The sequence below is a fragment of the Perognathus longimembris genome, chromosome 7, assembly GCF_023159225.1.
Source record: "Perognathus longimembris pacificus isolate PPM17 chromosome 7, ASM2315922v1, whole genome shotgun sequence".
Lineage (NCBI taxonomy): Eukaryota > Metazoa > Chordata > Mammalia > Rodentia > Heteromyidae > Perognathus > Perognathus longimembris.
In genome coordinates, this window is record NC_063167.1 from 670,871 (window position 1) to 698,220 (window position 27,350).

At 59.0% G+C, this 27,350-nt stretch overlaps 1 protein-coding gene across 1 annotated transcript; it reads right to left on the reverse strand.

The window, feature by feature from the left end:
- On the reverse strand, positions 1-27,149 carry Nadk (NAD kinase). The gene is made up of 12 exons (XM_048350084.1): positions 27,096-27,149; positions 17,210-17,428; positions 11,268-11,351; positions 5,475-5,604; positions 3,729-3,837; positions 3,550-3,635; positions 2,674-2,776; positions 1,802-1,956; positions 1,531-1,630; positions 1,295-1,452; positions 792-874; positions 1-526 (listed from the first exon to the last, which is right to left on the reverse strand). The coding sequence occupies exons 2-12, from the start codon at positions 17,386-17,388 to the stop codon at positions 346-348; spliced, it is 1,368 nt and encodes a 455-aa protein (XP_048206041.1). The 5' UTR covers positions 17,389-17,428; positions 27,096-27,149; the 3' UTR covers positions 1-345.
- Between the last annotated feature and the right edge of the window lie 201 nt (positions 27,150-27,350).

Here is a 27,350-nt window from a genome sequence, read left to right on the forward strand (position 1 = left end):
GGGGGGAAGGTTCAGAGCCCAGGGGAAAGCATGGCAGTTAAAGGAAGAGTTTGGCTGAGACGTTTATTTCAATCATCAAGGGGGGGTCAATTCATCGTGACCCCTCAGAATTTCAGTAGACTGATTCGCGGGAGCTTCCTGACCTGCCAGCCCGGGGCCACTGGGGGGGGGGGGCGCAGGCTGGGCGTCCGGCCCAGAGTGGAAAGCAATTCGGATTTAAAAATATTAAAACGCGCGTCTGGCCAGCCCCAGGCGGGCCGGGCCCCTCCCCCGAGGGCGCTGCCCTCGTCCCCCGCCTCGTCCCCGGCCTCGTCCTCGGCGCTGCCGTCCCCCGCCGGGCGCCGGCTAGCCCTCGTCCTCCGCCTCGTCCTCCGCCTCGTCCCCGGCCTCGTCCTCCTCCGGGAAGCGCGCCTGCTTCTTGCGCACGTTCCAGTGCAGACACTGCGCCAGGCTCTCGAACCAGTCGCTCACGGGGTCGCGGACACAGATGGAGGGGAGCGGGTAGCAGGAGGTGGTAATGCTGATGCTGTGGGGGACGGCCCGGGCCCGTGAGCGCAGGGCCTTGGGACGCGGGGGCCCCGCCGCCCCCCCCGGGGCCCCGCCGCCTCTGCTCCGTCCCGGGCCTTGGCGGCGGCTGCGGAGGACAGCCGGGAGGGAGGCTGGTGAGCCCCTGGGGGGCTGGGCGGGTCACAGGCCCGGGAGGCAAACCCCGGACGCGGGCCCTCGGCCGCACGCCAGGCCCTGCCCGGCACGGACGAGGTCAGCCGGCGCCCAGTCCCCCAGCCTCACACCTGTCTCCGTGGCGGATCTCCTGCCTCTTCCGTCCGTCAAAGGACACCCACACGGTGTTCCTGGCTTCCGGCGACAGCATGATCTGAGGGGTCAAGCAGGGAGAGGGTGGGCCCGGGGCTGCGGGTGGGGGCCCGGCCCTGGGCAGCCCTGGCCTCCTTCCGACGCTGCCTCCTGCAGCCGGGGCCACCTGCGCTGTGCGTTTGGGGAAGGGTGGGCACCAGGAAGCCGGCCGGAGCCGGGACAGGGACAGCTGTCTGGGCGGGGGCCTTTCCTCACCTAGGGCCACCTGCTGGCCCCTGAGGCTTGGAGCCCTGTGTGAGGGGCTCGCCGACGCTCCCTGACAGGCGGGGGGGGGGAGGGAGCGGGGGGCAGGACACATGGCCGTGCGCCACACAGCCACCAAGGACAGCCAGGTGTCTGGTGGGTTCTCCAGTAGCTGCTCCTCACTGACCCAGGGCCAAAGACTCACAGAGCACAAGAGGCAGGGGACACTGACTCTGACCTTCAGCTCGACCCCTGCGGGGACCACGATGGGCCGGAATGACAGCGAGTGGGGACAGATGGGCGTGACCATGATGGCCGGCACGTTGGGGTGGACCATGGAGGCCCCGGCCGCGGCTGCGTACGCTGTGCTGCCCGTTGGGGTGGACACGATCACGCCTGGCGGGGACAGGGTGCGGGCGTCACTCGGGGCCGGGGGGGGGTGGGCTCGGGGCCCCGGTCTGTCCCTGGCCTTACCGTCGCCCTGCACCGTGGTGATGAGGTGCCCGTCCAGGTAGACGTCCACGTTGGACAGGTAGGAGGAGGGGCCTCTGTCGATGACCACCTCGTTCAAGACCTGGGGAGCGCGAGGCCACGGCGGTTGGAGGGGCAGGGCCAGCAGTACCGGGCACCCGAGGCACCCGCGGCCCCGCCGTGGGGTTCAGCCCCCCGCCCCCCACCCTGGCCACCACCTCAGGGCCACGGCACGGGAAGGAGCAGCGGAGCCGCTGGCGGTGCGTGCACAGACCTGGAACTGCATGGCCTGCTTCCCGCCCTCCGTGTCCGTGCCCGGGGCGCGCAGGCCGTTCTCGCGGAGCCCGTTCTGCAGGGCCATCTTCTTGCCCTTCAGCTCCTTGGCCACCCTGACCTTCAGCCGGCTCCGGAGAACCACCGCTGCATTCCCTGGGGGCACCGGAGGTCAGTGGGCCCCTCGAGGCCGGGCCGCAGCCCCGCGGGCTCCCGCCCTTCCAGGGCACCCGGCCCGCTGACCTCGGAAGGGCGGACACGGATCTAAGTGCACGTGCTTACGGCTGAGGGTCACAACTGCAACTTCTCTGTACAACTATTATTATTTTTTGCCAGTCCTGGCCTTGGACTCAGGGCCTGAGCACTGTCCCTGGCTTCTTTCTGCTCAAGGCTAGCACTCTGCCACCTGAGCCACAGCGCCACTTCCGGCCATTTTCTGCATATGTGGTGCTGGGGAATCGAACCCAGGGCTTCATGTATGCGAGGCGAGCGCTCTACCACTAGGCCGTATTCCCACTACAGCTATTTTTCAAAAACCCCGACTTAAAAATCCTTGAATCTTGAAACTTTTTTTCCCCCAGTCCTGGGGCTTGAACTCAGGGCCTGGGCACTGTTCCTGAGTCTTGCGGTGCTCAAAGCTCGTACTCTACATGACCACAGCGCCTCCTCGGCCTGTTCTGCGAATGTGGGGCCCACGAGGCAAGCCCAGGGCCTCGTGCGTGCCAGGCAGGCGCTCCACCGCTAAGCCACAGCCCAGCCTCTAAGCTTGAAACCTTTAGTGCTACTTTACGTACCACTAAGTAAAAGATGTTTCCAAAGAAACACAACCAAGCGGGCAGATAAGCCCCATTTCCCCAGAACATTCCAACTCACCCTCTATCACCTGAGTGACCTGGGACCGGAAGTCCTCGAAGCTGAACGGGGTCAGGAAGCCCAGCGAGCCCAGGTGGAATGCCATCACTGGAGGCACACTGCCCTGCGGGTGAGGACGGGGTCAGCTGGGCGAGCAGGGGCGTGCCAGGCGAGGGGGGGTCTCAGCGGAGCGATGCTCCAGACCCCTCCCCAGGGAGGAAGGAGGGCCGGTGAGACCCAGTCGGACCCCAGGTTCTGACTAGAGTCCATGTCCGACGGGATAGAAGGCGGGGCTCTGAGGAGGAGGAGAGCAGCAGGGGTGTAGGACGGATGGGGCTGAGTGAGAGCCAGGGACCCCCCAAGCAGGCCCATCTGTGTCCCCCGAGGGGGCAGCACCTGCCAGCAGCTCCACCATGGTCACGGGCGCTGCCGGGGCCCGCCCCGTGCACGGAGGCCCCGTCCCAGCTGGTCCACCCCCGCCCCCAGCCCGTGCCCGCCTCCCCGCTCCAGCCTCCCGCGAGCACAGAAAACATGCCCGCTGCAGCCCCCGAGCCGGACGAGGGCTGCCCGAAACGAAACCGCACGCACGCTCGTGCCTGTAACCCTGGACTACGGGCCGGCTGAGCTCTGAGGGGTGTGGCGTGAAGCCCGCGAGACTCATGGCCGATGAATCACCAGGAGACGGATGCGACACCGAGGCGCAAAGTAGCAGAGCCCTCTCCTTGAGCAAAAGAGCGCCAGGACCGAGTTCAACAGACAGACAGACCCAACCTCCAGACCCAGGTCCTCGGTGCAAGAACAGAGCCTCTGGGAGGGGCTGCGGGGCGGAGGGGCCCAGGCCCTGACACCCCCCCCCCCCCCCCCCCCCCGCCGCCTGTCGGCCTGCGCGGCGCTCACCTGGAAGAGCGAGGAGGCGTAGAGCAGCGTCCCGTCGCCCCCCAGGCACATGATGAGGTCTATCTGGTTGGAAATGTCGTCATAATCTAGAACGCAGTCAAAAGGCAGAACACCATCAGGCCTGGGGACCTGGGGCGGCGGCTCTGCCCAGGACACGGCTGCCACCCAGGGGGACGCACCTTCTCGGAAAGTGCAGAACTTCTTCTTCACTGGTCCAAAGTTCTCGTCACTCGCGATGGCGGGGTCGTCCAGCACCTTCTTCTCCACGTACACGATCATGTTGTTCTCCTGCAAGCGCGGCACGCTGAGCCCCTCGCGCCCGGCCCCGCCCCACGGGCCCCGCCCAGGCCATCCGGCCCGGTGAACAGCTCCCGGCCACGTGGGCTGTGTGAGCACACGGGTCCCTCCCAGCCTCTCCCTCCCCTGCACACCGGTCCCTCCCAGCCTCTCCCTCCCCTGCACACCGGTCCCTTCCCGCCTCTCCCTCCCCTGCACACCGGTCCCTTCCCGCCTCTCCCTCCCCTGCACACCGGTCCCTTCCCGCCTCTCCCTCCCCTGCACACCGGTCCCTTCCCGCCTCTCCCTCCCCTGCACACCGGTCCCTCCCAGCCTCTCCCTCCCCTGCACACCGGTCCCTCCCAGCCTCTCCCTTCCCTGCACACCGGTCCCTCCCAGCCTCTCCCTCCCCTGCACACCGGTCCCTTCCCGCCTCTCCCTTCCCTGCTGTGTGGCAGGAGGCTCTGGCGAGGCCGTCGGGGCCCCGGAGTGGAGGACGGATCTGGACCTCCATTAGGAACTTCTAACTCTGAGGCCTTGCACCTGGTGCTGGGGCGACGGCACAACGTGAGTGCTTGCCTCGAGTCCCCACTGTGAGGTGCTGAGGGGGAAACGCAATCGGACTGTGTGTTCCCAGGTGGGGCCCTGGGGAGACAAGGTCCTCAGGCTCTGGCTGAGCCACAGCGCCACTGCTGGCCGTTTTCTGTATATGTGGTGCTGGGGAATCGAATCCAGGGCCTCATGTATACGAGGCGAGCGCTCTTGCCACTAGGCCATATCCCCAGCCCTGTGTGCGCTACCATATGAACCACACCTCCGCTTCCAACATTTTGGTGGTTGATTGGAAATAAAGAGTCTCTGGACTTCCCTGCCCTGGCTGGCTTTTTTTTTTTTTGGCCAGTCCTGGGGCTTGGACTCAGGGCCTGAGCACTGTCCCTGGCTTCTTCCCGCTCAAGGCTAGCACTCTGCCACCTGAGCCACAGCGCCACCTCTGGCCGTTTTCTGTATATGTGGTGCTGGGGAATTGAACCCAGGGCCTCATGTATACGAGGCAAGCATTCTTGCCACTAGGCCATATCCCCAGCCCCCATCCCCTGGCTGGCTTTGAACCAAGATTCTCAGATCTCAGCCTCCTTCGAGTATCTGGTTATAGATGTGAGCCACGGGAGCCCGGCCTGATCCTGTCTCTTGCCATAGGGTGCTTGGGACTACCAGCAAGACGGCCATCACCAGATATGGTCCCTTGACCTTGAACTTCCAAACTGTGGAACTGTGCTACTACTAGCAAGGACTGCTAGAAAGAGTGGACCAGAGTCCGCACCCACGTGACCGGTCTGGGGCAACTCAAGAGGCTGGTGCTGAGGTCATGAGGGTGACAAGTCTTGTCCTATCCGGGCAGGCTCCCTCCACAGGCTTGGCCTCCTCAGCCTCCAGACTGCGGGTCCATCGACTTCTGTTCTTTATAAACTGCCCTTCTCGGCGACGATCCGTCAGTGACAGAAAATACCTGGGACACCGAGTAGCGCTCTCTGGACCCCAGCTTGAGGCCTGGATGGGTATCCACTCCCCTGCCCCTGCCCTGGGCCCGGAGGCCCGCTGCCCCGGGCACGCCGAGGCCCCGGCCCCCGCTGCCAGGCCTCCTGACTTGCCTCCATGAGGTACATGCAGAGCTCTTTAAAGGGCTGCAGCAGGCTGGCGTCTCGGATCTTCTTGATGACAAGCACACTCTTGGGAGACTTGTTCCACGTCAACCGCTGGCTGGCTGGGTCCTGGATGTGCCTTTGGGGAGGAGAGGGCATCTACAACAGCAGTCCCCTTCCCTCAGGGAGAGGGCGGCACCCACGGGGAGAGAGGCTCTGAGAAGCTGCCATCCACGCCTGGAGATGGACACCCCACAGGGGTCCCCCCGGGCGGCCTGGCCCCCACGCCTGGAGATGGACACCCGCAGGGGTCACCCCGGAGAGCCTGGCCCCCACGCCTGGAGATGGACACCCGCAGGGGTCACCCGGGGGGCCTGGTGGGCACGCCTGGAGATGGACACCCGCAGGGGTCCCCCCGGGCAGCCTGGCCCCCACGCATGGAGATGGACACCTGCAGGGGTCCCCCCGGGCGGCCTGGTGGGCAGGCCTGGAGATGGACACCCCGCAGGGGTCCCCCCGGGCGGCCTGGTGGGCAGGCCTGGAGATGGACACCCCGCAGGGGTCACCCCAGGCGGCCTGGCCCCCACGCCTGGAGATGGACACCCGCAGGGGTCCCCCCGGGCGGCCTGGTGGGCACGCCTGGAGATGGACACCCGCATGGGTCCCCCCGGGCGGCCTGGTGGGCAGGCCTGGAGATGGACACCCCGCAGGGGTCCCCCCGGGCGGCCTGGCCCCCACGCCTGGAGATGGACACCCGCAGGGGTCACCCGGGGCGGCCTGGCCCCCATGCCTGGAGATGGACACCCGCAGGGGTCACCACAGGTGGCCTGGTGGGCAGGCCTGGAGATGGACACCCGCAGGGGTCACCCCAGGTGGCCTGGTGGGCACGCCTGGAGATGGACACCGCAGGGGTCACCCCGGAGAGCCTGGCCCCCATGCCTGGAGATGGACACCCGCAGGGGTCACCCGGGGGGCCTGGTGGGCAGTCCTGGAGATGGACACCCCGCAGGGGTCACCCCGGGGGGCCTGGTGGGCAGGCCTGGAGATGGACACCCCGCAGGGGTCACCCCGGGGGGCCTGGTGGGCACGCCTGGAGATGGACACCCCGCAGGGGTCCCCCCGGGCGGCCTGGTGGGCACGCCTGGAGATGGACACCCCGCAGGGGTCCCCCCGGGCGGCCTGGCCCCCACTCCTGGAGAAGTCCCGCATGAGAACAAGCAGGACCCAGGGGGATCCGGCGGCACCCTCGGCAGCTGGAAGGCCTGGAGGACGTGGCCCTGCCCAGCCTCTGACATCCGCAGGACCCTGGCCACCTCTCGGGCAAGCTGCTGACTAGTCATGCCTGCCACTCACCTTCACTAGGTGAACCACAGAGGCCACGCTCAGACTCCCAAACAGAGGCATCGCAGCGGAGACCACACACAGAGCTGAGAGGGGACCCACGGGCCCACGGGCCCACGAGCGTCCTCCCCACAGACAGCCAGGGCCACTCTCCCAGGACACAGACCCCTTGCACTCTGACACTTCTTCAGGACACTCTGCACTGCCCACACCTGCCCGGGCCCAGCTCACCTCTCTAAACAACCGTGGGGGCCGAGTAGACTCCGCAGGGCTGTGTGCACACACGTGCACACACCCACACCTCCACTTCTGTTGTTTTGGTAGTGGAGTGAAGACAAAAGAGTCTCATAGCTTCCTGCCAAGGCTTCAAATTCAAACCATGACCTTCAGGGGCTGGGAATGAGGCCTAGTGGTAGAGCGCTCGCCTCATATACATGAAGCTCTGGGTTCGATTCCCCGGCACCACATATACAGAAAAAGCCGGAAGTGGCGCTGTGGCTCACGTGGCAGAGTGCTAGCCTTGAGCAAAAAGAAGCCTGGGACAGTGCTCAGGCCCTGAGTCCAAGCCCCAGGACAAAAAAAAAAACAACAAAAAACTAACGGATAGCTCCCAGGCCCTGAGTTCAAGCCTCAGTACCAGCACACAGAAATAAGAAAAAGTAAAGAATCTGCGGGTAAAAGGCAGAGCGAGTCCTACGGAGAAGGCTCTGGGGACTGTCGGCCCCGACTGGGCTGCCCGTGCTGTGCCGGCTCAAGCCCCTCAGACGCACCGTCCACGCTGGGCCTCCAAACGCGGATCTGCTGAGCGGCGCCTCCCCCCGCTGTGCCGCGCCTCCCCCCGCTGTCAGAGTCCTGGAGCACACTGGCCGGGACCCCGAGGCCCGGGGGCCCCGGCGGTGACCGTGCCCCGGCAGTGACTGCCCGGCCGCCTGCCGAGGCTGCCAACCGAGTGTGGAGCTCGTCCCGTCACCGAGTGGCCAGCGGCCCCGGCCCCGCACTCACCGGTTCCAGGCGCTTCTGGGAAGTGAGGAGCCACTCATGGCGCCCTTCCCGGGCCGGCCCGCCGCACGCCCGCGGCCGCCGGGGCCTCCGCTCCCAGGGGACGGCAGGTGTGCCCACCACATCCCGGCCCACACCGTCAGCACAGGCGCGCGCGACCCCACGTGCTGACACGCGCCCCACCCTGCACCGCGCGGCGGCCTGACCGCGCACCCCAACGCGGAAAGCAGGGCATAGTGCAGAGCGCTCCCCGGGCTTCTAGAAGCAACTAGAACGCCATAGGACCTTTTTCTATCTAACGGCTTCCTTGAAGATACCAGGCTAACCTTAGCAGCACAAACCCAGCTTCAGCGCCCTGCTTTTCCACAGCCCCGGCCCCGGGCAGCTCCAGTGCCCTGGCCGGGCGGGTCAGAGCTAAAGCCAGGGGCTGCCTGGGCCCACCCCCTGGGCGGGGCTCTCCACCCCCCAGGTGAAAGGGCGGCAGGTGAAAGGCAGTCACTGCCTGAACCTGCTTGGCTCTGGGCTGCACCCAGTGTGGGATTGCTCCCAGCCTGGTGCCCAGCCAGACCCCAAAGCTCCCACTCACCCCCACTCAGCTCCCAGCGCACCCCGCGGCCTGCCGGCCCACTCCAAGACTCGGCCTGGCGACTCAGCTGAGCCAGCGACCCCCGCGGCTCACCCTAGGGGGGCCTAGTGCCAACCCCCCTCCTCGTGACCACAAACCAGTTCCTCAGCTTCCTCTGGGGTCATCCAGGCCCTTCCAGGCCTCGGGCTGCGGGCGTGGCACTCGGCAGGCAGGGCCCCACCTGCCCGGCCCGGCCGTGCCGGTCAGGGACATCTGACCACACAGCCACTACGGGCCTCCGGCTGTCGGCAGCTCCGGACACCCTAACTGACGACAGCGCCGGTCCACAGCAGCATCTCACCCGAGAAGGAAGCGCGCGCGGCAGCTCCCGTGGCCCAGGAGGGGGACGCCGGGCTCCGGCCACTCGGGCACGTCGGGACATGGAGGAACCCGCTAACGTTGCTCTCCTGAGACAGCGGCAGAACAGAAGGCCCCCAAGCTGGACACGCGCCTGGGGCCCCGCTGGGCCCCCCCATGGGCTGTCTGACCGCAGGAGCAGTGCTAGGGCAACACAACCACCTCCCAGCCGTCGTGGGCCTGGTAGGAGGCGCAGGGAGGGGCCGCAGGTGGGCGGGGGCGGTGCCACGCGGGGGCGGTGCCACGCGGGGAAGACGAGCCGGGGGCGGGGGCGTGGGGGTGGTGCGGAGCTGCCCAGGCCGGGCAGGGTGACGCTGTGACTTCTGGGGCAGAGGGCCAGGACTCCTCCCCAGCCCCACGTCAGAAGCGGGCACACACAGGTCACCGGGTCACGCTCGGCTCCTCAGACGCACGGGATCCCCGAGGCCTAGTGGTGGGGCGGACACCATGCCGAGGGCCTGACCCCAATCCGGGTCACACACTGCCGGGTCACAGGCCGCTCTCCTCTGCTCACCCTCCAGCCCGGGGCCGGGCCTCTGCCTGCCGAGGGCACAGCAAGGCGTGAAGGCTGTAGGAGCCCGTGAGGCCCGGCCTGGCGGGACCCAGGAGGCCCCCCGGAGCCCAGGAGGCCGGCCGGGCCGGGAATCCCGGGCCTCTGCTACACCCAGCGCCAGTCTGTGGAGAAGAGCGCCCCACTCCCGGGGGGATCTCTTCAGTGACAAGCAGTCGCCCGCCTCACAGACAGGCCCACGCTGGACAAGCGGCTCTTTCACCCGACTGACCCTAGCAGGAGACGACGGGGCAGAAAGCAATCAGCAAAGGTGTCTCTGGGGAAGACGCACAGCCGGCATCACAGGGTAAGGGGGACAGAAAGAAGCCCCGCGTATTCAACACAAAGCTAGACCATCAGAGCGCCTCAAAAAGAGAAGCAACTCGAAGGCCGTGCAGAACACACACACTCAACACCTGCACTGCTGGGGCCGATGAATTCCAGAGAGAAGCTACTGGTGATCCAGAATGTGGTAAAATGATGCCACTGCGTTCTCTCAGGAGCCGTCATGACGCCAGGGCCGTCATGGCTGGCGGGAATACGCACACACTACACCACACACACACACCAGGACCCCCCCACCACACACACACACAGTATACACTGCACACACACACACACCAGGACCCCCCCACCACACACACACACAGTATACACTGCACACACACGCACACACACACAACACCACCACCACACACAAACACCGGGACACACACACACCATCACCACCACACACAAACACCAGTAACCACACACACCACACATCACACACATACCATGCACCAAATATCACACACAGCACACAACACACACACACACATACACCACACCCATACAACATATCACACACACATATACTCCCCGCACCACATACATATAACACCCCCCACACCACACACAGACACCGGGACCCACCCACACCACACCCCAAAGAGCACGCACAGCACTCACATACATCCCCCCCATATATACCCCCATACCACATACAACACACTACACCTCAGACAGCCCACCCCACACGTACCACAGCAACGATCACACACCATACGCCGCATCCCACAGAGTACACACTGCCGTACCACACACACAACACACACACTACACCCCAAAGAGCACACACATCCACATAGACACCATACACACACACATCACACACACATACCCTCCACACCACATATACTATACACACACACCACCCCCCACGTACACCCCAGAGTACACACATTACACACACCACACCACATACTGCCACACCAAGACACACACACACCACACACCAAATATCACCCATCATATACACCACACATACCCCACACAGCACACACACATCACACACACAACGCCCCACACAGACACCAGGACCCCCCCACCACACATATCCCAGACACCACACAGTGCGTGCCGAGTATCACACACTCGCCACGCCCCCACTCCACACACACACACATGTACCACACACATCACGCACCCACACCACACGCATCCCACACCACACAGCCACACACGTGCGTCTCGCACGCACACCACGTACACGCAGTTAGAATCGGGCCGAGGAGGAAGCCCGCGGCTGGGCCCAAGCCCCTGGGGCTCACGGAGCCGCCGCCCCCAGCTCCCCCAGCGCTTTCCCTAGGCCGTGTGTGCAGGCGTGTGCGAGTGCGTGTGCAGGCGTGCACACGCCTGTCGGCAGCGTCTCACTGGGGGGCCGAGGCTGGCCTCCAGGTGTGCCGCCACGCTCCCCGCCTCTGCTTGCTCAAACCACCGGGGCGGGTTCGGAAGGGTCACTCGGGGCTTCCGGAAGGACCCGGAGGAGCACGAGGCTCCCACCACCTGGAGCCGAGGCGCAGCCCCAGGGCGGGCCCTCGCCACCCCGCCCCAGGACCAAGCCCTGGGGGTGCCCCCCGCCCTTCCCAGGGCCCTCGACCCGACTCACATGATGGTCTGGGGGTTGGGCAGCACACAGGCCTTTGGTCCAAATGTGGTCACGGGGCTGGGCCCATGCAGAGAGCGCGTCCTCCTGTGGGGAGAGAGAAGCTGCTGTCAGAGCGCAGCGACGGGCACACGCAAGCCACGCAGAGCCCAGAAGACCCCACGCCGCCGGCGCCACCATCCGCACACCCCTGGGGCTCAGGCCTGGAAGGTGCCGCCACCGCTGCTCCCAGGAGCTGCCACGTGCCGCGGCGGGCGAGCAAGCCAGCGAGCGAGGAGACGGCCGGCCGGCACCTGACAGCCACCTCAGAAAGGAGTGAGGGGCTGGGAATGCGGCCTAGTGGCAGAGCGCTCGCCTCGCATACATGAAGCCCTGGGTTCCATTCCCCAGCACCACCTATATAGAAAAAAGCCGGAAGTGGCGCTGTGGCTCAGGTGGCAGAGTGCTAGCCTTGAGCAAAAAAGCCAGGGACAGTGCTCAGGCCCTGAGTTCAAGCCCCAGGACTGCCAACAAAAACAAAACAAATAAACAAAAAATAAACAATGTGTTCACTCTGAAGCAATCTTTCCAGTGACTGAAAAGTGACCATAGCCCCCTCCCCCCCCACACTTGGTCCAATGCTCCCACAAGAGCCCAGGCAGCAACATAAACTGCCCTTTCCTGGCTGACCCCTCCCCCGAACATCCCCCCCGCCCCGGTGAGCCCCAGTGACCTCTGCCTATTGGCAGACAAGCAGCAGCAAGCTCACTTCCCAAAGGCAGGAGGATGCCATTTTCAAGCCAGCCAGGCACAGTTCATGAGATTCAACTTATCTTCCAAACAAAACAATACCGAGGAGACTGGGCCATGGCTCAAGTGTATTGTGGAGCACTTCCCTCACAAGGGCACGCCCAGTCCCTTCCCTGGCGGTGCAAACAACCCACACCACTAGCTTCAAGTAAGAACTCCAACAGTAGCCGGGTGACAGTGGTTCACACCTGGAATCCTAGCTACCCAGAAGGCTGAGATCTGAGGATCACGGTTCAAAGCCAGCCTGGGCAGGAAAAGTCTGTGAGACTCTTAGCTCCAACGAACCACCAGAAAACCACAAGTGGAGCTCTGGCTCAAGTGGTAGAACTCTAACCTTAAGCAAAAAAAGTTCTGGGAGGGCTGGGGATATGGCCTAGTGGCAAGACTGCCTGCCTCATATACATGAGGCCCTGGGTTCGATTCCCCAGCACCACATATACAGAAAATGGCCAGAAGTGGCGCTGTGGCTCAGGTGGCAGAGTGCTAGCCTTGAGCAGAAAGAAGCCAGGGACAGTGCTCAGGCCCTGAGTTCAAGCCCAGGACTGGCCAAAAAAAAGTTCTGGGACAGTGCTCATGCCCCGAGTTCAGGCACCAGGACCAGCACACACACAAAAAGAACTTGAATGAAGGCTGGGGGAATGGCTTACACGGTGGAGTGCTAGCTGAGCAAGCAACACACGTGTGTGTGAGACCCTGAGTTCAAGCCTCCGAATTGACACATACATCCTCAGTTTGAAGCCAGCCTGGGGCGTGCCTCGACTGGGAGTGCCAACTGGGCATGAGATAACCAAGAGTATGAGGCCGTGAGTTCAAGCCCCAGCACTAGCACACACACAAAGAACCTTTATGGAAGCTTTGGGTCAAAAGGGGTTTAGGCTGTGAGCAAAAAGCAAAGGCCGCCTATGATAGTCTGCTGTTGGGCTCAGGTGTAGAAAGTAGGCAATCATTACAGACCCCCCAGTTGGCAAAATTAGACTATTCCAAACTTTCAGGGGCTTAAGGGAAGCCTGGAAGGTATTCCCACACCACGAAATAAGCCTTTCCTGTAGACGATGCTTATCCCTGGACCTCCCATCCCGAAATGGGGCATTTTTCCCTGTGCTAGATCAAAGAATTGACAGGTCAGAATAGTCTGGGGTTATTTGCTCACAGTTCCTAGTGAGCTTCCATAGTTTAATCCCTGAAACCTCCAGGTTAAATATAATCCTCAATTCCTACCACTTTGGGAAGCAGCATCACCTCCACTGGCATTGAAGCTCACTTCCTTACTGATTTCCACACAAATTAAACAAGAATTATTCTTGTAGTCAACACTAACCCAAAGCTGTGTCTTAGTGGCTCATGTCACAGCAAGTAGAATTGTTTGGATGCTCAAATCTAAAGAACGCCTGTATCCACAGTAGCATTCTAATGAACCCATGGGAAATCCCTGGGAGAGTTTTCTCCGTATTAGGCAGGGCACCCTGTCAGGGTTCATCCTGAGAAACTGCTCATGTCTTGAGGCATTCTATGATTCTAGAAGCATCCAGTGAGGATATCTAAGTTCAGGAACAATGCCTATCTGTAGCTCCAAGCTGCATTATAACATGTCCTCCTTCTAGAATCTATTAAGTCACAAAATCCTATCATCCTGGGGGTAAAGATCTCTGGTCAACCCAAACACTTAAGATGCCAACAACTGACATCATTTACTTATGTCTTTAAGTTCCTTCACTAATTTCAAGTATGTTCAAGTGGACAAGCACATATGAGGCCAACTACATTCTCCTCAGCCTTCAAACCATACTGGTGGAGTCCAAAAGCTGCCAAATAGCTGCATTTACATGTCGTTGAATATTTGAGAAAAATTAAACCGCTAGAGAATAGAGTGGTATAACTATCCAGTTTAGTCACATGTAATACAAAACATCTGGTGATCCTATAGATTACAAGATTTTAAGTCTTGTGGTTTACAAAAGATCCACAGATAGGACATTCAGGTCTAGAATCCATTCATCTTGAATACAGATTTATAGGATAAACATAACTGGCTAGCCACGATGGACTGAGGATTCATTTCAAATAGCACTATTTGACCTATTATGGGTAAGTTAAACTGTATCTAGTGTTCTTGCGATAGCTTTCAAGTTTCTTCCACTCTGAGCAACACTCCTATGAGAAGCATTTTTAAACCAGTCCCTCATGTGGGAGTTAAGACAATGGTTAGTTTTATCACTTAGAAGCAGTTTTTCTGTCAATCCAACTTATGTTCAGTAAGCACACGTCACATTAAAAACCAAAGTGCCGGGCCGGGATTATGGCCTAGTGGTAAGAGTTCTTGCCACTATACATGAAGCCCTGGATTCAATTCCCCAGCACCACATATATAGAAAATGGTGAGAAGGGGCGCTGTGGCTCAAGTGGCAGAGTGCTAGCCTTGAGTAAAAAGAAGTCAGGGACAGGGGCTGGGAATATGGCCTAGTGGCAAGAGTGCTTGCCTGGTATAAATGAAGCCAGGAACAGTGTTTAGGTCCTGAGTCCAAGGCCTAGGACTGGAAAAACAACAACAACAACAAAAACAACCTGGTGCCTCACAACTGTAGTCCTAGCTGCTCAGGAGGCCGATATCTGAGGACTGCAGCTCAAAGCCAACCCAGGCAGGAAAGCTTGTGAGATTCTTATCTCCAATTAACAACAAGAAAACCCAAACTGGAGCTGAGGCTCAATGTTGTAGAGTGCTACCCTTGAGCAAAAGAGCTCAGGGTCACACCCAGGCCCTCAGTTCAAGCCCCATGGCCAAAAAAAGAAAACACAAAAACCCTGAAGTAACAGGATTTAATGTTACTAGAAATTGTGTTTCATTTAACTTTAGGTTATTATACAGTGTAATTATAGTTGTCACTCATTGACACTGTAGATTTTCTACTTTCCCTTATATTGCATCTCACCATTTTCTAAAAATGTCATTTTGTAAAATGTTAATGTACCAAAGGTCAGAACCCACCTGGTCCTTAACCAAATATTCTGTAAAACACAAGTTTGGGTTCCTCCAGCCTTACACTCATTTGTTAAAGAGGGGCACTCAAGTGCCTGGAAAGTCACCCATATTACTCCTTTCATTCCAGCATTAGACTCAGCCCTGAACGTCCTATCCAAGAACAGGCAGTTATTACAGAACAGCTTCTCTCTCAAGAGTTTCCAGTCAATAGCAATACCCTTATGAACGCATAAGATGATGCTAAGTGAAATGAACTCCATGTTATGGAAACGACTGTTATATCACTGTTGTAACTACTTTCAACGTGCTATGTGAAACCGTAGCTTCTATTGTTGATGATGTTCTTGTATCCCCTTCCTGCACTATCTCTGTATCTCATCTGAGTACATTGGAAATCGTGTATACTGGTATTAGAACTCGGGAACTGAAAGGGAATACCAAAATCGAGAGACACAGGGTAAAAAAGAAACGACTACAAAAGCAATACTTGCAAAACTGTTTGGTGTAAATGAACTGAACAACTCATGGGTGGAAAAGGGAAAAGGGGAGGAGGGAGGAGGGAATGAGGGAGGAGGTAACAAACAGTACAAGAAATGTATCCAATGCCTAACATATGAAACTGTAACCTCTCTGTACATCAGTTTGACAATAAAAATTTTGTTTTTAACAACAACAACAAAAAAGCAAAGGCCGTGTGGAGCCAGGACTGGAGAGTGGGCGGGGGTTGGGCTCGTGAAGAAGTGAGTGGAAATTAACGTGATCAAAGTCGTTGGCACGTATGAAATAGAACAATGGAACCTGCTGAAACTGTTTTAGGAAGGGGCAAGAGGGGAAAGGAGAGTGACAGGTGGAGGGGGGGAGCAAATGAACCCAGGGTAGGCAGGAGTGTAACACCATACCGCGGACCTCCTCATGGAAACAATGTATTCTAAAACAACCAAGGGAGGGAAGGCTTGGTGGGCGGCAGGGACTGTGTCTGGGCTCCTCTGGGGCTGGGCAGCGAGGGCGGGCCCTTCTCCATCACTTCGCGTTGTAGGGGCTGCTGCCGCTCACTGCACACTTTTTGTGGGTTGTGGGGCTCAGGGCTTGGGCTCTGCCTCTGCACTGCTTCTCTAAGGCTGGCGCGCTACCACTTGAGCCGCAGAGCCACTTCTGGTTTTCTGGTGGTTCACTGGAGATGAGAGTCGGATGGACGTTCCTGCCCGAGCTGCCTCACGCCTTGGTGCTCGGCCGTCGGCCTCCTGAGTAGCTGGGATGACGCTCGGAAGGGAGGATCGGTGTCCCGCCTGTCCGGATGGACCCAGAGCACAGCTGGAAGCTGTCTGTGAGGAGCCAGCCACAGGGGTCCACGGCAGGGCCCACCGCGGAGGTCCCTGTGCCCGGGGCCGGGCCCTGAGGAACGAGCCGCGCTCTTCCTCCCCTCACAGCCGCCCGTGGGCATCTACGGGGAAATCTTATCTCACAGAAGACAGCGCACGTTGTGTGGACAGCGCTGCGTTTCATGGCGGGGGGGGGGGGGGGGGTCTGGCCTCGGAGTCAGCGTGAACACCCCTGGAGCCAAGGCCGCCATCCACCAGCCCTGAGGGCGGGTGCCAGGCAGCCCCGGGATCGCACCACCTCTGCCTGAGAAGGTCGGCGAGGAGAGGCAGGAGCGGCTGGCCACCCTGGCCCCCGGGGTCCTCCTCTCCAGCGCTCCCAGGAGCCCCGGCTTCCTCCGGGCTCCCAGCAAGTCAGCACAGGCTCAGGGCAAGTGGCTGTACGCGGAGGCAGGACGCCAGGTCTCACGCCTGTGACCCCAGCCGCTCGGGAGGTGACATGCAGAGGATCTCAGACTGAGGCCAGATGGAGCAGAAGCGTCTACTAGACTCCATCTCCAAAATAACCGGCACGAGGCAAGGCGGGAGGCCAGGTGCCGGCGGCAGAGCGCGAGCCCGGCCAACGTCAAGCCCCGGGCACAGGGCAGAGCAGCCGAGCAGCCGGGGGACGCGGCGCCGCGTGGGCGTGTGTCCACCGGGGACGCGTGCTGGCGGTGCCCGTGGGCTCCCAGGCCACGCCGGACCCCCCGGCGCTCCGCAAAACTGGGGGGCACTGCTGCAGGCCGCTCCCAAGAAATCGTGGCAGCAGCCGTAGCTGGTCCGGAGCGGGGTGGGGGAGGGGGAAGAGGGCCTCCCAGGCCTACCTGAACTCCTTGGTGCTGCCCAGGGCAGGCGAGGCAGACAGGCTCCGAGACTTGGCCCGGCCCCGGAGAGGGCGGCTGGGGCTCCAGGGCTCATCCCCGTGGCAGGCAGCGCAGCAGAACGAGGCCGAGTCTGGGCTCAACTCCTTACGCACACTCATCTTCTCGTGCTCCGTTTCCATAGTTGAAGAGTGAGAAATTCCGCCAGAAAAGCACAGATGCCTAGATTAATAAAGAATGCAACACGAGTGGATAAGAAGTAACGACACCCATGCTCAGCTCATCAAAAGGAAAGAAAGACCAAAGTCTGAGTGGCCAAACATCTTTGAAGATAGCCTGTCTCCGCCTCAACGATGTGTAAGGACCAGGATCCTAGCTAGGGATTCATTTGTTTCCTTCACATCTTCAACACTGCATGTCTTCAAACGCAGGATACGGAAAGTGCTTGGTGGGCAGTTTGACACCACTCTATCCCCTGGCCTTCACCTGCTATTTCTGATTAAAAACATTGCTAAAAGTCAGGCTAAGAACAGCAATCAAGGGCTGGAAATATGGCCTAGTGGTAAAGTGCTCGCCTTGTATACATGAAGCCCTGGGTTCGATTCCCCAGCACCACATATATAGAAAACGGCCACAAGTGGCGCTGTTTCTCAAGTGGCAGAGTGCTAGCTAGCCTTGCGCAAAAAGAAGCCAGGGACAGTGCTCAGGCCCTGAGTTTAAGGCCCGGGACTGGCAAAAAAAACCACAAGACAAAATAAAGCAAGAAACAGTAACTGAGCCAGAAACCCACCCACACAGGTAACACTGAAGCAGAAAGTCACAGTGCACAGCACATTCATCTGAGAGAGGGAAAAAATGATGTGTAATTTCAAATAACTCAGAAGCCAAAGGAGACTGAGCAAAAACAAACCTGCAGGTTTCACTAAGATCCACGTTCAGAGTCTACATGTGTGCTGAAATCCATACTCCAAGAGCCCAGCAACTAGCCTGACCACCAGCCACTAGTGCCTGGCCCATTCTCACCAGCCCTTCTCAGGAAGCAGCCCTGCTACCCAGCAATCAAAGCCCCAAACACGATTAGCCCCTTGCTCAGGACAAGAAGCCAGCAACCTTGGCCAAAGGCTGAGCGAGGACCCAGAGCCAGGAAGATGTCACCGCAGGGAGAACAAAACACAAAGGACAGGACAGGTAAAGCCAATGCTTGGAAGGAAGGAAGGAAGGAAATCAGAAAGGCAGGCAGGAAGGAAGGCAGGCAGAAAGGCAGGAAGGAGGAAGGAAGAAAGGAATGAACAAAGGAGAGACAGAGAAAGACAGAGACAGACAATGTAAATAAATCAAGGACGAACCAAAGATAAATGTGGCACTGTAAACTAAATGCTAGGCCACCCAAGTTCATAGCTGCAATCCTAACTACAGAGTGCTATACTTGCAGATGGGTCTCTGGAGAGGTGATGAACATGAAATGAACCAGGCAGAACCCAATCAGATTGCTGGTGTCCTCATAAGAGGCCCTAGCTGGGCGCAGGTGGCTCACACCTGGTAGAGCGCCAGCCTTGAGCTGAAGAGTTCAGGGACAGCACCCGGGCCCGGAGTTCAAGCCTCACGACCCAAAACAACAAAAAAAGAATAGAGACCACTGAACCCTGGTGGCTTACACCCGAAATCCTAGCTGCTCAGGAGGCTGGGATCTGAGGATCACAGTTCATAGCCAGTCTAGGCAGCAAAGTCCATGAGATTCTTATCTCCAATGAACTATTACAAATTTGAAAATGGAGCTATGGCTCAAGCATCAGAGTATCAGCCTTGAGCTTTAACCTCCGGGACGGCGCCCCAGCCTGAGTTCAAAATCCAGAACCTGTGCACACACGCACATGTACACACACATAGAGCCAACTTCTATGAACAACCTAAATTAAAACGATCAGGATTAGACTGGGAATGTAGCCTAGCGAGAGTGCCTGCCTAGCATTCATAAAGCCCTGGGTTCGATTCCTCGGCACCACACGCACAGAAAAAGCCAGAGGTGGCTCAAGTAGAGTGCTAAGCTTGAGCTAAAAGAAGCTCAGGGACGGGCTGGGGATGTGGCCTAGAGGCAAGAGTGCTTGCCTTGTATACGTGAGGCCCTGGGTTCGATTCCCCAGCACCACATATATAGACAAAACCAGAAGTGGTGCTGTGGCTCAAGTGGCAGAGTGCTAGCCTTGAGCAAAAAGTAGCCAGGGACAGTGCTCAGGCCCTGAGTCCAAGCCCCAGGACTGGCCAAAAAAAAAAAAAAAGCTCAGGGACAGTGCCCCAGTCTCCCCCGCCCCCCACAAAAAAGAGAGAAAACAAAAACTAATGAGGATAAGCACAGTACAAGCCAAGTATTGTGAAACCGTAGTCCTGATGTTTAGTGAGGGCTGAAACCTGCCCCGTGATCCAAATCACATCAGCATATCTGAACACTGAAGTTCAACCCAGACACCAGTGGAAACCAGAACCCACCCAGGCTTGAATGGAGGGCCTGGCTCTTCCTAGGCAGGTGCTCGGCCGCAGAGCCGCTCTCCAGGGCTGACTTCCACACGCGGGACCTGCTCCAGGTCAGGCCCTGGGAGTACGCCAGCCAGCCTTGCTCCCACACCACTGCCCCCTGCGCCCCAGCAGGTGAACAGAACACGACTCTACAGCAGAGCCTGAGGAGCTGGGTTCTGCCCACACTGACGGCTGTGGGACTGGCTGGGGTCACTAGGGGGGAGAAGTCCCTGGGACTCAGGCTGGCAAGTCCCCAGTTTGGAGCTGAGGGAGGCAGAAGTCCACGTGGCACGTATACGCAAAGTGCACACTTGAGGCAGATTCCTGTCCAGGGTTTGGAAACATACAGGTAGACAGTGTAATGGAGTCACCGATCTGACCTCCATATTACGACAGCTTAGCTCAATTATGGGGACAACTGCCCAGAACGAGGGGCACAGCACAACGACTGGCAAGGCGGTGGGCTCCATCCATCAGCACACCAGTAACCAAAGGAAACACCACCCACAGCCGGTACCGTTAGCTCAGTCCTGGAATCCTAGCTACTCAGGAGGCTGAGATCTGAGGATGGCGGTTCAAAACCAGAAGGGGGGAGGGGGGCCTGGGAATGTGGCTTAGAGGTAGGGTGCTTGCCTAGCATGCCTGAAGGCCTGGGTTCCATTCCTCAACACTACATAAACAGAAAAAGCCGCTAGTGGTGCTGTGGCTCAAGTGGTAGAGTGCCAGCCTTGAGCAAAAGGAAGCCAGGGACAGTGCTCAAGCCTCAAGCTTAAGCCCCAGGACTGGCAAACAAAAACAAACAAGCAAAACCAGAAGGGGAAGGAAAGTCTGAGAGACTCTTATCTCCAACCGCCCAACAGAAAACCGGAAGTGGCTCAAGTGGGGGGGGGGGTGCTAGCCTTGTGCTGAAGAGCTCAAGGACACAGCTCAAGGACAGTACCCAGGCCCAAAGTTCAAGGTCTATGACCTACCAAAAAAAAAAAAAAAAAAAAAAAACAGAAAAAAAGAAAAAGGAATAGAGCCACCAAAGCAGACTGAGCCAGCAGCGTCTTTGCGTAGCTGCCGGGCTGTCGGGTCCCGGGGGTCCCGGTGCTTCGCTGAGCCTTCAGGGAAGCTCAGGAGGCGGCCGTACTCCCCATCTCCCGCAGGGCCCGTGGGCTCCCCGTCGGTCAGCCCACACATTCACCGTGGATCCACGCAGGGCCCTCCTCCCAAGTTGGGCAGAACCTGAACAATATCGGAGTATAACCAGACTTGGTGACTGCAGAGTGACGTGATCCTATGCAAAGCCCGGGGCTCCATTCCAGCACCAAAAGACAACGTCCGCGCTCTGTCACCCAAGAGGCCTGGTGAGGCCGCATTCCTCAGCACCAGGGAATTCAGACCAGCAGAGCGGCCGCGGAGAGCCGCGTCGGGCCGCGCGCGTGCGAGGCAGGCCGCCGCCCCCTCTCCCCGCCCTCCCTCCTCAGGCGGCCTCACCACAAGCGGCCTACAGAAAACAGCAGCGAGGCAACGTAAGGTGTTAGGCGGGAGCCTCGAGAGCGTGGTCTGCGCGGGGAGAGAGGCCCTCGCGGCTGTGCCGGGACAGGAAGCCGAAGGCGGGATACCAGGCGGACAGGGGCAGCAGCGCAGGACAGCGACACACAGGAGCTGCCATCGCCGGCTGTCAGGACGCAGCCGGGCTGTAGCCACGCATGACAGAAACAAGAACCCGCACACCTTGCTGAGTGCAGGGGTTCACGCCTATAATCCCAGCTCCCTGGGAGGTAAAGACGAGAGTCAACTGCTCAAGGCCGCCGGTGCAGGCAGAAGGTAGGTAGTGAGACCCCACTGCAAAGGACACACCGGGAACGGCAAGGCACGGTCCAACCCCAGCTACACACAAGGCACACATAGCGACATTTTGGCTAGAGGACAGCTTCCAGCAAAAACTTGAGACTGTATAAAAATTAAGAAGAAAAGGTTTGAGAACATTGTTCACACGGTAGAACACCAAAATGACACCCCAGCACTACAACAACAAACACCCCCCAAAACATGTGGCCCAAGTGGTACAGCACTTAGCAGGTACAGGGTTCAATTCCATCCCAAGCACTCCCAAAATACCAAAACAAATTCTAGTAATGTACATGGTAAAACGTTCTACAAGGAAATGGGAGAAAGCCAGGCTCTGATGGCTCACCGCGGTTACCCCACCCACTAGGAGGCTGAGATGTAAGGGTGGACAGCTGAAGCCCGCCTGAGCAGGAAAGTCTGCGATTTGTACTTGTTACCCACCCCCCAAAGAAAAGCTGGAAGTGGAGTGGAGCCATGGCTCATGTGATAGGAGCAAAACAGCTCGGGGATAGTACTCAGGCCCAGAGTTCAAGCAAAAGGAAAGGGAAAAAAGAAGAGAGGAAAGAGGAAGCGGGGGGGGGGGGAGCCCTTAGGACCCCCGGGGTAAGTGAGGAACTGAGGCCGCGTCCGGACTTGTGGAGGAAAGCAGCTCTCTCCTGCTGCACACAGGTCACTGCTGACGCAGGCGTGGGGTTCCCCGCCCCGAGCCGGCGGGCAGCCAGCCGTGCCATGGTGGATGGTTGGGAGCCAGCCGCCTGGCTCGGTTCATCCTGACCCGGTCCACAGTGACCTGGAGGCCTCGCCAGGACTCCCAGGGGGGCTGGGTCCCCACCCGGGGCGGCCCCCACTCCCACGCCACCTGCACGCTCCATGGCGGGACTGCTCCTCTGCCGGACCAGCTGTGAACGACACCCCGAGGTTCAACTAGCTTGTCTGAGCAGCGCCCAGAGCCAGGGAAGCCCGTGGAGGGAAGCACAAGGCGCTTGCAAGGACACAGAGAGAGAGACACATGGGAGGGAGGAGGTGGTAACAAGCTGGATGAGACAAGTACTCACTGCCTGACGTGTGAAACTGTAACCCTCTGAACACCACCCTGACAATAAAGAAATGAATCTGGGGTGGGGGGGCGTGGGATGAGGCCTGAGGGGAGCACAGCCCTCCTGGAATCTCCAAGTGGCCCCCCAGAGGGAAACCCCATCCTCCCTGTCTCAAGGAGACCTGGCTGCATAAACAGACGGCAGACTGACTGAGAGACACACAAGTGGATCAGCAACTGGGCAAGAGGGAGCAACCAATGCTAACTCAACACAGCCTGATGGTTCACCTGTTAACTGTTAAGTCGTTACTTTACTTAAGAGGCTGTTGCTGCTTCTTTTTTGCCAGTCCTGGTGCTTGAACTCAGGGCGTGAGCACTGACTGTCCTTGGCTTCATTTTTCCTCAGATCCCAGTCTCCTGAGTAGTTAAGATTACAAGGCACAAGCCACCAGTGTTCACCTCCATTTATAACTTGTAATTTTTCCTTGTGTGCCAGTATTGGGGCTTGAACTCAGGGCCTAGCACTCTCATTTGGATTTTTTTTGCTCAAGGCTGGCACTCTTACCATGTGACCCACAGTTCCACTTCTGTCTTTTTGGTGGTTAATTGTAAGTAAGTCTTGCAGAGACTTTCCTGTCTGGGATGGCTTCAAACCTAAATCCTCAGACCTCAGGCTCCTAGGATTACAGGTATAAGCCACCAGTGTCTATCACTAACTTTTTAACTTTATTTTTGCTTGCTGGGTCTAGAACCCAGGGCTTCATACTATGTATTTAATTTCATTCAAATTCCTCAGAGCATACAGACACAAATTCAATACATGAGGTTCTGTGAGGGAGAGCAGCAAGTGTTTGTGGAAACAACAGAAGAAAAGAAGAAAATTAGCCTGGTGCCCAGGCTCATGCCTGCAGTCCTAGCTACTCAAGAGGCTGAGATCTAAAGATTGCAGTTCAAAGCCAGCCAGGGCAGAACAGTCTGTGATACTCTTATCTCCAATAAACTACTCAAAAAGCCAGAAGTGGCATTGTGGTTCAAGTGGTAGAGTGAAGGACTTGAACAAAAATGCTCAGAGATGAGGGAGGGCATAATAAGTATGACAAGAAATGTAAACAAACAAACAAAAAAGCTCAGGGACTAGCACCCAGTCCCTGAGTTCAAGGGCCAAGACCAGCAAAAAAGAAAAAGGAAATTAAGGCTAGGCATGGCAGTACATATCACAATCCCAGTACTCAGGAAGCAACGGCCAGATTGTGAGTTCAAGGCCAGCCTACATAGCAAGACCCAGTCTCAAAGAGAGAGGGAGAGATATGAGAGCAAAAAAGATAAAGAAAGGCAGGAGGGAGGAGAGTGGAAGAACAGAAACCAGGAACTGCTCAGCTCATTAGTTAGCGCTGCCTAGCAAAAACCTCAGTACTTAGCCGCTTGTCTCCAGTAATCGATGCGGGTGCGCAGAGCTGGCAAGGAGGAGGTGGCGTGCTTCTCGCTGGCAGTTTATGGGCAGAAAGTCCTGGACAGTTCTAAGTCTGCTCTGGGACCACTCGAGTTCAACAGAACCATGGATCTAAGTAAGGCTGTCCAGAAATGGGACCCCAGCCAGTGCCTCGGGGCAGATGGGGGGTGGCCTCAGTGTGCAAAGCTCCTCGGGGCAGATGGGGGGGGGGCAGGTGTGAGCCTGGCCTCAGTGTGCAAAGCTCCTCAGGTTTGAGGTGACGGATGCACATCCACACTCAACTGACAAAACCACTATTCTCCCAGTGAAACCAGGACAAGGGTCACAAGCACCACTGTCCACAGAATTGGTGTTAAACTGGAGTTGTAACTCACAGTGGGAGAGCACTTGCCCAGGTGTTTGAGATCCTGGTTCACTCTCCAGCACCACACACCCACACCCACACCCACCCACCCACACACACACACACAAACTGCCAGGTGACCTTGGCTCAAGCCTGCAATCCCAGCCACTCGGGAGACTGAGATCTGAATATTACAGTTCCAAGGGGTCCCAAGCTATAAAATTGGTGAGACTTATCTCCGACTAACCTCCAAAAAGGCAGAAGCAGGGGCTGGAGATATGGCCTAGTGGCAAGAGCGCTTGCCTCGTATACATGAAGCCCTGGGTTCGATTCCCCAGCACCACATATACAGAAAATGGCCAGAAGTGGCACTGTGGCTCAAGTGGCAGAGTGCTAGCCTTGAGCAAAGAGAAGCCAGGGACAGTGCTCAGGCCCTGAGTCCAAGGCCCAGGACTGGCAAAAACAAAATAAAAAATAACAAAATGGCAGAAGCAGAGCTGTGGCTCAAATAGTAGAAAGCCTTGAACAAAAAAAGCTAAGGGAGGGCTGGGGATATAGCCTAGTGGCAAGAGTGCCTGCCTCGGATACACGAGGCCCTAGGTTCGATTCCCCAGCACCACATATACAGAAAACGGCCAGAAGCGGCGCTGTGGCTCAAGTGGCAGAGTGCTAGCCTTGAGCGGGAAGAAGCCAGGGACAGTGCTCAGGCCCTGAGTCCAAGGCCCAGGACTGGCCAAAAAAAAAAAAAAAAGCTAAGGGCCAGTGCCCAGGCCCCGAGTTTAGTACTGGCAGGGAAAAAAATACAGAACGAAAGAGAAAACCAGCAGTGATACCGATCATGACCTTTAGTAACATAAACCCAGGAAGGAAAAGAACTACCCTACCCGAGGGCCAGGCCCCAGGGAAGCGGGCGGTACTTGGTACCTGCTGTGGCTCCCCAGAGCCTGGAATGGGAGGAGGAACGCGGGGGCCGGGCAGGTCAGTGAAGCACTGCTGAGGACAAATCCACAGAGACTCCCACAAAGCCTGTGGAGGCCTGGGAGGACATGGGGGGGGGGGGTGGCCTTGAACACACCAGCAAGACATTAAGACTACTTGTTAAAGCAAGACTGCCGACTGCAGGTCCACGAAGGCGGGCAGTGACAACAAAGTGAGTGAATCCAGTTTTTGAAAGCATTGCTCTCAAAAGCCAAGAATGAGTAAGTTCTGAACGGAGGGAGAGCGTGTTCCAAAACAAGAAAGGAAAAATAACTTGTTATTCAGAAGCAAAGCCAAAAAGAATGCGCGGCTTGGGGAGGTGGCAGGGAGGACGTTCAGAGCGGGCCTGCCCTGGGCTGCGAAGCGACCTCAGAGAATTCCACCACAACACAGCTTCCCCAGGTCCTCCGCTCGCCGCCTCCCGGCCAGCTGGGGCCCAAGGCCCTCCCGACTTCCACGAGATGCGCAACATCCCAAGGGCTACGTGGCCCAAGGAGAGGGCGGCCGGCGGCTGCTCCCGGTCCACGCCCCTGCCCGCCAGTCTGCCCCTCAAGCTGGTGCTTCCTCCAGTCCCCAGACCTACCCGGGCCCACACCCCACCCTCACCAGTCTATGGCCTGGCCTCAGTCAGTAGCACCCTGAGTCGGTAGCACCCGGAGTCAGTAATAGCCTGAGTAATATCCTGACCAGCCAGAGCCGGTACCCACCCTGAGTCAGTACTCTCTGTCAGTACCACCTAAGCCAGTACCATCCAGATCAGTACCAAGTGAGCTAGTAGCCACCCCAAGTCAGTACCACCCCCAGTCAGTACCCACCCAGGGCCAGTACCACCCCAAGTCAGTACCACCCCCAGTCAGTACCCACCCATGGCCAGTACCACCCCAAGTCAGTACCACCCCCAGTCAGTACCCACCTCAAGTCAGTAACACCCCGAGTCAGTACCCACCCGGAGCCAGTACCACCCCAGTCAGTACCCACCCCGAGCCAGTACCAATCACAAGTTAGTACCACCCCGAGTCAGTTCCACCCCGAGTCAGTACCCACCCCATTCAGTACCACCCCGAGTCAGCACCCACCCCAGTCAGTACCACCCCGAGTCAGCAACCACCCCAAGTTAGTACCACCCCGAGTCAACACCACCTGAGTCAGTACCCACCCCAGTCAGTATCCACCCAGAGCCAGTACCCACCCCGTTAGTACCACCCCGAGGCGGCACCCACCTGAGTCAGTACCATCCGTCAGTACCACCCCAAGTCAGTACCACCCCAAGTCAGCACCACCTGAGTCAGTACCCACCCCAGTCAGTACCACCCCAAGTCAGCACCACCCCGAGTCAGTACCCACCCCAGTCAGTACCACCCCGAGTCAGCACCCACCCCAGTCAGTACCACCCCGAGTCAGCAACCACCCCAAGTTAGTACCACCCCGAGTCGGCACCACCTGAGTCAGTACCCACCCGAGTCAGTACCCACCCCAGTCAGTACCCACTCCAGTCAGTACCCACCCCAGTCAGCACCACCCCAGTCAGTACCGGGTCCTCCTCCTGCCCCTCTCCGGGGCCACCCCCACCCGGCCAGCTCCTCGGGAGGGCCGGAGCCGCCAGGTCCGAGGCCGCCCGCCCCGCGGCCTCGCCGGGCCCCACGTGGCCGGGGCGGCGGCCCGGCTCCCAGCGCTCGCCCCGGCGGGGCGGCGGGGCCCTCCCGCGGCCCGAGCCCGCCCCGGGCTCCGCACTCACCGTCCGCTGCCGCGCGCCGGCGGGGGCGTCTACACGCCCGGCCGAGCCGAGCCCGCGGGCCCCGCCGCCCCGCCGCTACCTGGCCCTCCGCGAACCGGCCGCCCGCCGCCCCATGGCCGCCCGGTCTCGGCGCCGGCCCCGCCGAGCAGCGCGGCCGCGGCCGCCAGCGCGCAGGCGCGGCCCCCACGCATGCGCCCTGACGCCGGCCGCGCACGTGGGGCTCTGCGCAGGCGCCGGGACCCGCGCGGGGCGGGG